This window comes from Sander lucioperca, chromosome 18 (genome assembly GCF_008315115.2).
Source record: "Sander lucioperca isolate FBNREF2018 chromosome 18, SLUC_FBN_1.2, whole genome shotgun sequence".
In the NCBI taxonomy this organism is placed as follows: domain Eukaryota; kingdom Metazoa; phylum Chordata; class Actinopteri; order Perciformes; family Percidae; genus Sander; species Sander lucioperca.
The window spans coordinates 20447271-20460126 of record NC_050190.1 but is presented as its reverse complement, the minus strand read 5'-3'; the positions used below and the strand labels follow the sequence as shown (position 1 = coordinate 20460126).

General features: G+C 39.7%; 1 protein-coding gene across 2 annotated transcripts in view; it reads left to right on the top strand.

Moving 5' to 3' along the window:
- The first annotated feature begins 3363 nt into the window (after nucleotides 1-3363).
- cdin1 (CDAN1 interacting nuclease 1) overlaps nucleotides 3364-12856 on the top strand; it is a 56942-nt gene continuing 47449 nt past the window's right edge. For both annotated transcript variants that reach the window (XM_031310040.2, XM_031310039.2), the window contains exons 1-2: nucleotides 3364-3551; nucleotides 3836-3979. In XM_031310040.2, the coding sequence (XP_031165900.1) occupies nucleotides 3947-3979 (33 nt within the window). In that variant the 5' untranslated portion in view covers nucleotides 3364-3551; nucleotides 3836-3946. The remainder of the gene's footprint in view (nucleotides 3552-3835; nucleotides 3980-12856) is intronic.

Below are 12856 nucleotides of genomic sequence, written 5' to 3'. Positions count from 1 at the left end.
GGGCTGCAGCCTTTGTTTCCGTGTGCAGCCGTTTAGAGGGAAATACAATCCCAAAATATTATCAATCCCCTATTAATCCAGTAATTTTGTTCACATCACACATGTTGTTTTGAGCAATTTACAGCCAAATGTGTGCATGTGTGTCTGCAAGTGCGTGTGTGTATGTTATTGGGGGAGCACAATTGCATTTAATTACATGTCCTGTAATTAAATTCATTAAAGGATAATAAAATAAATGGAAGAAACAGCTTTGAAAGCTAGAGTGAAACACATGTGTCTTGTCTCCCGTGACGTAAAATATGGATGTGGGATTTTCAGGGGCAGTCATGCTGTTCAGGGGGGAATGCATGAATTCGATACCTTGCTAATACTACAGGCATTTCCTGGTTATGGCTTGCCTCATGTTTAAACTGTGATTTTTAGAGCTGAGATCCCAGACTCCCTGAAGATTGGAGAGCGATTCTGTGGTGCAGAGGAGTGAAGTCACTGACTTCCCAAATGGAAAAAAAAAGAAACATTATGACAGTAATGCTGACGATCTAGTGTAACAATACGCTCTCTATGTATGGTGAGTAATATCACTGGATATGGTAAGGAGGGACTTATGTGCCAGACATGGGGGGACCTGCAATTTCCTTAAACTGTGTGATGAGTAAAGGAAATTACACAACCTTACAAATCTTACATTCATCGACTGAAGATGCTGTCGATAAAAAGCTATTTCTCATGCACACACCCTCCACAGCCACACACTTTACCTCTGCTGCAAGCAAAATGTTAATGTTTCCCAGGCATTAAGGTATATAAGTGCCATTAGTGGCACAGTGCTTAGCACTACAATGGTGTGCCGAGAGCAGTGGAGCAGAGATCAGTGCAGCGTCTCCTGGATATCAGAGGGAGACATCCTTTGTAAATTCATCTCCCACTGTGAGCAGGCTTCACAGCTGGTTAACGGCACTGTGTGTACCACTGCCCTGTTTACACACAGCCTCCAAAGCACTCGTCTTTCCCCCTGCATCCTTTCCCTGTATCCCCTCCATCGCCTCGATCTCTCCTTCAGCTCTCATCACAGCCCACTGTGGCTCTCATAGCCATCAAAGATGCACACAAACTGATTCAATGCAAGGGTGTGTGTGCGCAAACAGAAATACATATATACACACACACACACACACACACACACACACACACACACACACACACACACACACCCACGAGTAGACACCTATACACAACAAAATCTCTGATCCCCTCGCTTTTGGGGCCATTACAGTGCACTGCCTTCCAACCCCTTTGCTGATTTTTATCTTTTTATACCATCACATTACACTGATCCTTTTATACCTATTACACACGCAGCTCCCCACCAAACCCCCTGATCCTCTGATACCTAGATGAGTAAACTGCTCCTCCTGCCCCTGACCTCAGCCCTTTGTAGCAATCAGACCAGACTTCCTCAGAGGCCCTGATCTTATCTGGCCATACCAATCCCACTACACAGCTCCCTTTTGTAGCCACCACAGAGCACTGAGCCCTTTCAGGTCCAGGGACTGTGCCGGTGAACACGCAGCCCGAGACCTCAGCTCATCTCAGACATCATACTACACTGCCCAACAACAAAGAGCTCTATTTTCTGATGCACCACAGGTCAGATAGAGCCTTTCTGCTCACCGATGCATTGTTCACCCACAATGGAGGAAACCAGCAATGTTGTTGTCAAAAGAATGTTTGACTCTACCACAGAAAGGTTTGATGTCGTCATAGGCTTGCACACAATTATGCCAATTTGAGTTGGGATTTTAAGGCTAATTATTTGCGAAGATGATTTTGTTGTTTTATTTTTGCAAAATAAGTTTTTTTTTTTTTTTTTTAAATTGAGAAATGTGAAACTCACCATAAAATGACTCTGGGACTTTCCTGCATCTGTATGTAAAGAGAGGAGGTTAAAGAGAAAATCTATTAAGGAAGACTGAGGTTTAGCACTGTTCAGAGACTAATTACACAACAATGCCATTGTAAAATTGTATTGATCTCAAGGGATGTATTTGACAAATTAGGTCTTAAAGATTTTAGTCCTATCTAAGTGTTGTCTAAAATCAACACCCCAGACAGAAGCAACCATATGGTTCAGAGGGAAATAAAGAAACAACATTAATCATTAATTAACTATTGACTATTTTCCTTCAAAATCAGTTTGCATTTGTGACTATTAGATAGCTATTTCTATTGAAATGCAAGCAGTTTGGAGTTACACATGTAGGCTGAAAATGCATTTGTCCTTTAAATTCAACGTTATTCTTGTATGTTTTACACATTTCTTTCTACTACAGTACTCTACAGTACATCATCATCCTTGGCCTAATTTACATATTTCTGCCGGGGGCATTTAAAGCTCTACCTTCACTGGTGAGGTGAACAGTGTTGATGATTCTGGGGACCCACGGCTTGGGATAGCCCACAGAAATTCCTGCAGAATGTAGGAAATAATTAAGGAAAGCCCAGACCAATATTCTCTCAGGAGGGCAGAATTCCTGTAAAGGTAAAATAATACAAATACAAATTACTGATGTGTCACTGCAGTGGAATTTGGTACATTTATGTCTACTTTAAAGAAAACGCAATCACTGCACTTACATGGAAAGTAATCAGTGTAACAGCAGTTTAAGAGGTTGCATCTTGAGGTTTAATATAATAAAATTAAATTAATGATGGAGACACTTTGTTTTCACAGGGCCTTTTTTGTTTCAATTTCAATTTTAAGAAAGAGGCAGAATTGACAAGAGCCTAGGCCACTGAAGTTACCACACATATCAAACTGTGTTACCCATTAAATATAGCTTAATTTAAATGTATGTAGGCCTACTGTATGTCTTAACCATATGTTTGAAGTTGCATTAGACTGTAGGCTATCTGCATACAACTATGACCATGATCAAAGCAAAAGAGCATGTCTTTTTTGGGTGGCACCATCTTTCAAAGCATGCTGTCGCCAGGCTATTTTGTCATAAGTAATTGCAAAATCTATGCACGCACAAAACTAATACTGTCGTTAAAACTATGGAATTATTGACAGAAATTGTAGGGAGTAGCTGAATTTATAGGAAGCCTTTACATACACATCCAGGCTCTCCATTCTCTCTCCTTCTCTGTGCCTCTATTTCTCACTCTCATCATCACTCTCCCTCCCTTCTCTAAAGTACAATTTCCCCCGTCCGTACAGTTTCGTCATTTTCATTTTTTTCTTTGTTCTGTCGGATTTGAGAGCAGTCAACGAGCATTTCAGGTATGTCTGCTTATTTTAAGTACCTCCTGCCTTTGTTTCGCTTGCATTTGACGAGAATCCAATGCTTCGGTGATGCAGTGAATAAGCACTGCAGCATGTCTTAGCTGGACACCGCCTTCTTGCTACCAAGTAACCAATCACCTGCAGTTATGCTCAACTCCTCGGATGAATCGACCAATCAACTCGCTGCTCACACAAAAGTCACCTCTTCAACTTCCTAGCGGGAAGCTGCCTATCGGGAAGTGTCCACAGACAGCAGGAATCAATGGTAAACAACCCATTTACATGTTACATATTCCTGTAGAGTCATATCTGACAATGTGTTGCATACATAGCCATTCAGTAATCTCTTTCGAATATGAGACGACATGTTTTTTTATGTTATGATTTGCGTTTGGTGTGTCGCGATAACATAACATAAAGCTAAGTGCAGCAGCGCAGGTAGCTGCAGCTGTTATTGACAGCTGTCAGTTGCCTCTAGTTGTTTACCTCTTGAAATCAGATAGCGTCATGAGCATCCGTTAATCCAACTCTCCCTCTGTGTTCTCACAGATAGATACCGTCAAAGGCATACAGTCATACTAATCAAATGAAGATGAGGCTATCCCGAGCTGAATATAAAGAGATTGTGAGATGGACTGATCAACTGAGACCCACCCGCCAATGCATGAAGATGCTGAAGGAAAGATTTCCAAAGTAAGCTATTACACACTGGACTTTATTTTGTGAGCTTCCTTACATGTGCGAATGTATTGTGTGTAGCTACTGTACAGTAGGTGTGTCTTTATGTATGGCAGTGTGAAAACGCTAAACTGCTGTCCATAAGCATATTTTACAATACTTTGTGCATTGTGAATAAATAATCAATCTCCAAAATGCACAAAATATGTGTTTAGATAATAATTTAAATACATAAGACCACACTTCATTGATGAGTTTACCATCTGTCTATCTATCAACTCCAACAGCAGTTTGTAGTAATCTCGTATTATTAGATATTTATAACCCCATTTAATTCATTACTTATGCTCACTAATTAATTCCACACAGGTTTCTGCATAGGCTTCCACCACAGCATTAGCCAATGTTTTGCCATGCAGCGCTTGCACATCCAGAAATCGAAGAGAGAGGTTAATGGTTGTGTTTGCCTTTCTCCTTGACACTGAGGGCCCTCACTTTATTGAACGTAACACGTGTAATCCCCCAAGGCCACCAGCACACCATGGCTGATCCCGCCGAGGTCACTTACAAAGTCGTATGTATTTGGAGCTTCCTACTTCCATTGTGCCCTAATCACCAATCTAGAAGAAGGTATCAGGTCCCCAAAGGGGACACAGCAGAGCTTGAGCTTGTCTTTGTTCTCACCGTCAGCATTTTACAGAATATGTCATGCGTATAAAGTTCGTCCAATATCCTGTATGTTTAGGCACCAACACTAGGAGGTCCTTCTCATGTTTATTTTGAGTGCCCTTTCTCTTTTTGGTTTCCTAATCCAAACTGTCTTTAACAAACAGTCCAAATGCCAGTTTTTCAAAAAGTTATACTGCTGGGTGTAATAATTAAAGGAAAACATTGGGCCGTTTTCATTCCAATAATTCTGCACGATCTCTCTCTCCTAGAGGTGCTGGCTCTTTTGTTTAGTCTTGCTGGTTATTGTTATTATTTCGTTCACCATAACCAATCTTGGGGAGGCCCCTGCTCTTTAAAGTCCCTGAGTCTCGTCACTGGGCCTGACAGACAGGCACGGCAGCAGTGTTTTCACAGCCTGCAAAATTATTCTGGTTGTCCAATCAGCTGAGCTGGGCTCTGGAGGGTTAGTGATTGGACTGGCAGGAAATCAGGCTCTTAAGACATAACATATCGACTAGGCCATCCATCATCTCTTAGCATGCGCTCAGGCACGGCAGTCAGCCACCCCCGCCCCACACCCCTCCTGTCCCCTCGGACTGTGTGGGAGCCCTGCCACTGCGTAAATATTGGCCAGGCTGGGGCTGGCAGGAGGGAGGGTGGGGGTGGTGGAGGGGGGTTAGGGGTTTGTTGTGGACAAGCCTGCACTCTATCTCACTGACTATAATACTCAGAGAGATAGAAAAGACAGGTATCTGGATATCAAATCATTTCACATCGCACTGGGTCGATTTCCAAATGATGCAAGCAATGTTATGTGAACTATAGATTTATGTATTGTCTATCAGCGTCATGGCGGAGGCTGTGGTCGTTTTTGTTAAGGGGCATGTGCCATATTTTTGTTGCAGATGACACACCTATTATTTATTTAAGTGCTAACTTTATAATAAAGTATTATTTCTTATATTTTCAAGCTAGTTTTTTTTTTTTTTTTTTTTTAAATATGTCCAATCAATATATGGAAAGTTTGGGATGCCCTGGTAGCTCACCTGTTTTAGCATGTTCCCATAAGGCTTGGTCCTTAGAGCAGTGGCCCGGGTTGGAGTCCGACCCGTGGCCCTTTGCTGGATGTCGTCCCCCTCTTTCCTGTCTTCAGCTATTCTATCAAATGAAAGCCCAAAAAAATTTGAAAAAATATATATTTTGTAAGGTCAGGCAGGAAATGCACGCTGATAGTATTTAGTTGCAATTAGAGGTGGACTATAGTTCGGTATTATCTGTTATTGACTTAAAGTGTAATCATATTGTGATGATATAATGGTACCGTGTTATCATTTTTTTTTTACATTTTGCTGACTATATTGTTTTTTTAGCAAGTTGTGATTAAAACATAATACTGAAAGGAGTCATTAAAGACTTGTGTGTATTGCAGAACAGTGGAACATATTTATGCATTGCATCACTGTGTAGAACATAATTAATATTTATTACGTGCAATTTTCCGTATGATATATATTGATATCAGAAAAAATATTTTGGTATCCTGATATTGATTTAAACTATATTGCCTAGTTTTCTTTATATTAGTACATTAGTTTTGAGTTCTTATGAACTAGATCAATATGAATACCCATTATTGTAAATCTCTGAATGCTGTATTGAGTTCAAGACCATTTCATAATCATTGCTTTTGATTGGGGACTTAAAGGGAGGAAAATTTAAACTTTGAACAAAAGGATTGTTATTGGCCATTTCAAGGTAATTTCCACGGGAAGTCTGTCAGTCTTTCTGTTGTAGTATGAGTATGGGCAGTGGGAGGGGAGAGGGAGTGTCCCATACACAGACAGAAAGAGAGAGATTGCGATGTGGAGTCCCTCATCTGTAACGGCTGCATAACACAGATGTTGGGAGTCATCTGTCAGCCTGGCCTCTCTTGCCGGGCCCGAGCTGCTCTGGGGGGAAAAGAATTGGACACGGTGCTGTCACTTTTTACCCCCACTCACAATGGAGGGACATGCAAATATCAACCCCCATTCTTGCCCTCTCTTCCTTGCCCTTCTCTTAGCCAGCCATGGTGTCCTGCCTAGTATCTGGACCGCGGCTAGGCAGCGAGGGGGGTGGGAGGGCTCATCGCAGGTCGGTGCGGGGAAAAATGTGACATCAGTCCCATCAGGTCCTTCTCTTGCCACGTATTAGAATTGGAAATGATGGGCTGCTCTCTGAGGCCTTGCCTGGCTTCCCTTGGGTCTAGAGGGGACCCCAGTCTTTCCACCCTCTGTCCCCAGAGAGAGTCTGTGTAAGAAGGGCAAGAAAAAGAGGGAGGGAATGTGAGAGTCCTCTGTGTCCTTCTGTGCTGTATTATGAATGAATTTGGATGTAATGATTACCCCCCTCTTTTAAAATGCCATTCAGCTCACTCCTCATATGGCGTTCACAGTCATGAAAGTAGGAGGGTGTACAAAAAGGGGCAGATGCCTCTGTTTTGGAAAATGCTTAAAAAGTAAAGTGTGAAGCTCCCTCCCCTCTCAACACAGCCACTGCCTCTCTCTCTCTTTTACTCACACAGACACACACACAAACACACACACACACACACACACACACACACACACACACACACACACACACACACACACACACACACAGCTCCCCAGTGAGGAGTCACTGAACGTTTTTCGAATCGGGCCCTAATGTGCCGTTTTCATCAGCACTGAGGCGGGCTGCAATATGGTGCTGGGGCTCGCTCTGGGAATATGAATGTTGATTAAGCATGCGTTCAGCCTTTTGAAATTCTGAAGAAGTGTCAGAATAATGGATGTTGAGCAAATGTCAAGCATTTGTTAATTTCTCTGTTATTTGGGGTTTATCTGGCATGATCTTGGGACAGGGTTGTTGTGGCATGTGCCATTGATATGGTGATTTCTTGGCTACAGACACTTTGTTTTTGATGGTAATATCTCGACTCAGGACGAAGCTTAGGGACTAGCTCATTGATTATTTATTGTGGCTGTAGTGTTTATCTGTTTTTTTTTACATTCCAGTTAAAGCGAAGGATTTGGTAACAGGCACGATGCATTAAACTGGCAAGCTCTTCATACATTTAGTTTAACTTCATAGCTCGAGAACTCAACAAAGACCTGACAGATTATGATTATTTTTATTTTATTTTATTTTATTTTTTTTTTTATTCATCAGCAAAATCCATGTATTTTTAAAAATCCCTTTTTAGTATTCATTTCTACCAGCCTATATTTAACAGTGTGGGGCAGAGATTTGGGATTCCAATTACAGTATTTTTTTTTGTTAAATGTTTATCTTTTTCAGACTCACTATTTCAGTTGCGTATGACCAAGGTGCCCCAATCACTTTGTCAGTCAGTATCAGAAGGTTAGGAATCTTGTTATATAAGTTAATTAGAAAGTCAACAAAAAAATTTGCAAATCAAAAAATGCAATAGCCTACATCAAACAGCTAAATTATCTTCTGTAACCATCTTTGTTGTTATGTTGGCCCACTTAATATCCTAAAAATATATATTTCAAGTTCCAAAACCTTTCGCTTGGATCAAGGTTTTTGACATTCCTTTTTATAACGTGAGAGGGGATCTAAAGACGTATATATATACACACACACACACACACACACACATATATATATATATATATATATATATGTTTTAACAGTGCTGGTGCTTAATGTCCCAGTTGAAGTGTTTCTACATTTAACTGTGATCTCCACTATTGTCTCTGTGGAATCAACTGAGTTGCTCTGTTGTAGCTCTTGTGAAGGTAGAGTTCTACAGCTTTTTTTTGTAGCCTGGAAGTGGCAATGACATTACCCAGAGACTGATCTAGTGCAGAGCCTGTGGGGGCAGCCACGACGGCCTCCGGTGCACGGCCTCACACTTCTGGTCGCCCATATTGAACAAAACACAAACTGGCAGTTGGGGCTTAGGGGTACAACCCTTGAAGGCTGAGAGGCTGGCAAACTAATTCCACAGCTTTATGTGGTTAGATGAGCATTGGAAGGGTGAAGGGACGGATGAAGTGTTAGCAGAGAGGAGAGATGTAGAAAGAAGAGAAGCTGTGCTGAGTTTACAACTTCATGTCAGGCTAAGAAGTTAATGAATAATAGATGCAATCAATTACCTGATTAGGAAACACAAGAATGACTACTTCCTCTTCATATCTTAGGTACGTTGTCTAAGCACACTATAGATTGTAAAATCCTTTTTGGCTCATTGGGCTAAAAACAGTGAGGTTAGTAGCCTGTTGTTTAAGTAAGTGATTATAAGGGACACTATCTTGAAGTATAAAAACTGCTGTTATTGGGAGAAAATAAGATGTTAATATTAGTAGAGGCAAATTATTGACACAGGAATACGAGCAATTGTGATTAATACCAACATATTGTGTGCTGTATTTGGTGGTAGCATCAGTGTCGTCCCCCAACCCCCAAAGCCAAACACACACAGAGGGATACCTAAAGCACAGAGCACCACGGTTCAGCCAGGCATCTATGGTAGAGTCTCTTGCCCCAGGTTCTCTTTGCATACTGGGATCAATTGCAAAAGAAGAATGAAACAAATTGCCCAGAATGGTACAAGTTCCCTAGCCACGCCTGGGGAAGTAGGCAATTGGTCAGTATAATGTGTTTCTTTGCCAGACCAGTGGACGCCCGCCACTTGACAGACAACATGGACCTCATTTTCAATTTCCACAAGAATTTGCAGAAGCGGCGATGACAATAATTAAACTATAACAATGGCAACGCACCGTAATAGTTATAACATGTCACACACGGAGTCATGAAGATGCCTAGCTTTCAGGAGGAATCACAATTAGGGTGGTGATCGTGGGATCTTTCTCACACTTTTTTACCACCATTATATAATAGTTCTGACATCTCAGGGCATCTCAGCAGACAGAAATTTTAAAGATTGTAATAAAGTGAAGAGGGCTGTGTGGGATCATATTTTTCGTCTATTAGGACAATTGTAGGCAGTGAGATGCCCTGTTGTGCTTCTGCTAAAGCCATTTCTGTCCACAGTCCCCCGCAGGCTTGTAGGTCTGTATGGCCTTCTGCAGAGAGAGAGTATGGAGGGGGACTACTATGAGTAAATGTAGTGGAATGTGTACTTTCAGTCAGGCTTTTTGTAAATCTTTCTTCAGTTATGGAAAAAAACTTGAAAATATAGTGAAACTGTTGATTTTCTCATACTTAATATGCTAACTAACAAATAATAAAAATGAAAGTAATAATGCATTTCTATGACTACAGTAAATGTCATACATGACTGTTGTTTCATTGACTGTAATAGGAAGAAGGATTTACAGTTGTTTTGCAGCGGGGGAAAAAGTAAAACTAATTTGAACTGTAAACACGTGTGCTCATTGTGCAAGTATTTGTTTGAAGCTGCGTGACACACTGAGATTTGTGTTTGTTTCTATCTCTTGTCAAAATATATCACATTTATACATTAACGTGTAAAGATTGTTTTTGGTACACATTTGTTTTGCTGCAGATGACGGTAGGCTTAGCTGAGAAACAGATGTTAGCATTTTGCCTATCAGCATGTGTAATTAGCAGCATTTGCATATCCAGAGTGTTTAACCCACATTCAGCTGTTTTTTACTTTCTAAAATATTGATCTGTAGGAAAGTAAATGCGCAATATATTATTGTCAGCAATCTAGCTTGAATGAAATGAGATATAGATGATGATGATAGAGATGTTAACCATGCTAGGGAAGCATTATGTAATGATTCAAGTGATAAAAGGTGTGCATAACAATAGAATAAGGTATTCAAACTAAGCAATATCTCCATACACTTTGTAAGAATGAATCATTTCATCCATGCCATTCCCTTTTTTTTTTTTTAAATAGCTTCATCGCCATTTGTAAAAATATGTGCTGTGCCTTAATTAGCCAGTTCCATGCCCTGAAGAGTCGCACTATGCAACACTCTCTGCATGCAGATCCACCAAATGCTAAGTACTGTCGCAGCATATGATACTAATGCCATTAGCCAGGTGGCTTTCATTACCTAAATTACAACTATTGTTTATAATTAATTATTTGTAAATAGGAAGAATCTGAATATAATTGATAGCTTGAATTTCCCCAAACTCCTATTAATTAGGTTGATGGGAATTTCTAGGATTTTCGCTACTGCTTTTCCCTGCATGCTTAAGACACTGATACACTCTGAATGCACGAGGAGATAAGGCAATTCAACACTCAAACACGGATTTGTCAGATTCATAACCAGTGGATAGCCTAACTTAATAGGGCCTAAAGCACTGACCAGACAGGCATACCAGCTCCGTGACAAAGTGAAAGTCCCTAATTGTTTTTAATTTAATCTGCTGCTTTACTATTTTGGGTGCCAGTGCATATTAATGCTCTGTCTTATGTTGTAAAGAAGGGTAATTAGGTTGAGAGTGAATGATTCCCTAACCACTCTTCTGTCTCCCAACCTTCTGTTTCCCCATGTTCTAAATTATATCCAAGAGGGAGGGATTTTTGTTAGTTTTTTTTTTTTTTCTACTCATAAAGGTCAATGTAAAGATGCGCTGCAGTGTCACAGATTTTTTTTTTTAAATGTTTTTTTGTTCAGATATGTTCATTGTTTGCTTTAATACATTTTAATAATGTAACACTGGTTTGAAACCAAACTGTCAAATATCTCTCTAATTCCTAATATACAATCAAGTGAACTAATTAAGTACCGTAGGACAGAGATTGATGAGCTCAATTGTTTACATAGACATACATTAGAGATTCATTAAAACAAATTAAGATTTGTCTGTCCAGGATGTTGTTTTAGGTTTAATTTTGAGAAGAAAATGTTCAAATCTAACAATTATTTTAGATAAATGAGATTAATTTACAAATCTTGTTACCTTTTTTTTTTTTTTTTTTACTTTATTCTATTTTATCTATTTCATATCATAGCATTATAAAATGTCTATACAGAAACTAATCTTCCTGCTGTGCTCATCATCTGCATAAATGCTGCTCATTAGCTTTGTTTAAAACCAAAAATGCAGAGAGAAATAAATCTGGTTTTGGAATAGTTGTAAAATAACCTTTCATAATGTAATTTATTAAAATTAGTTCATTTATTTGTATAACCACTTAGATAGAACAGTGCTGGTATTATGAGTAAATGTGGTGTATTTTTGCATGAAGTGAGCATACTGTGCCCAGGAGAACACAGATTGAATATACATTATTGTAAAGCCCACAATAATTTACTATTAATGTCTGTTAAATGGAAAAAAGGGCATTATACAATATGAGTGCAGTGTAAAAGTTGACAGGCTCTATAAAACGCAGACAACTCTTGGTTTGGATCCAGGAATATGTCCTTATCTCTTTACATTGCTCCCATTATTTTTGATCTTTTTTTAAATGTCTCTACGTCAGTTATTTTCAGCATTTGCAATGCTTTTTTTCCAGTTTTGATGTCGGCAAAACCTGATTTGAGGTAGGAAAGAAAAAACAAAAGTCACCAAAGTTCGTAGTGTTTTTGAAACAGATATGTTTTCCCAGATATTTAGAGCAGTTTATGTCCCTTTAAAGTTAACAGGGTATAGATTTAGCAATTAGGCAGTAATCATGCTCATTATAGAGAGTAATCCATTTAAAACCTAACAGATGTCTGTTCCAACAGGGGGATCGTGATGGTCCCATGCCAACAATAAGGCTGTAATGTTGTTGAAATGTTCAGGTGCAAGGTTGAAGTGTGGAAGAATTTTTTTTCTTCCCTTAAGTGTCCACATGTTGACAGTTGACCATTTAATGGCCCACTTAATTGCAGTGGCCCCTTCGTCCCCAAGCATCATTGTAAATTAATGCTGAGTTGGCAGTGTTTTCTCAGTTTCCCCCTCTTCTCTTTTACTTCAAACATTTGGTCATTCACTTTTGTATATGTAACTTTGTGGTCGACGAAACTCATCTGTGTGATGGGTCGAGCCCCAGAGAGTTTGAATGGTTGAGAATTAGCTGTTCTCCAGCCAGAGCAGTAAAACACTTTTAAACTGGCATCTGGAGAACCCAATATGACGTCTTTTGTTGGGGTAAGTAATTATAAATTGCTAAACAATTCCAGTGGTTGAAATGCTTTTATTAAGATATGGTCACAGACTGAGACTCCAGAAGGAAATCAATGTTTGAGATTCCTTTGGCTTTGTTTACATGCCACATGGTTATTTCATGGT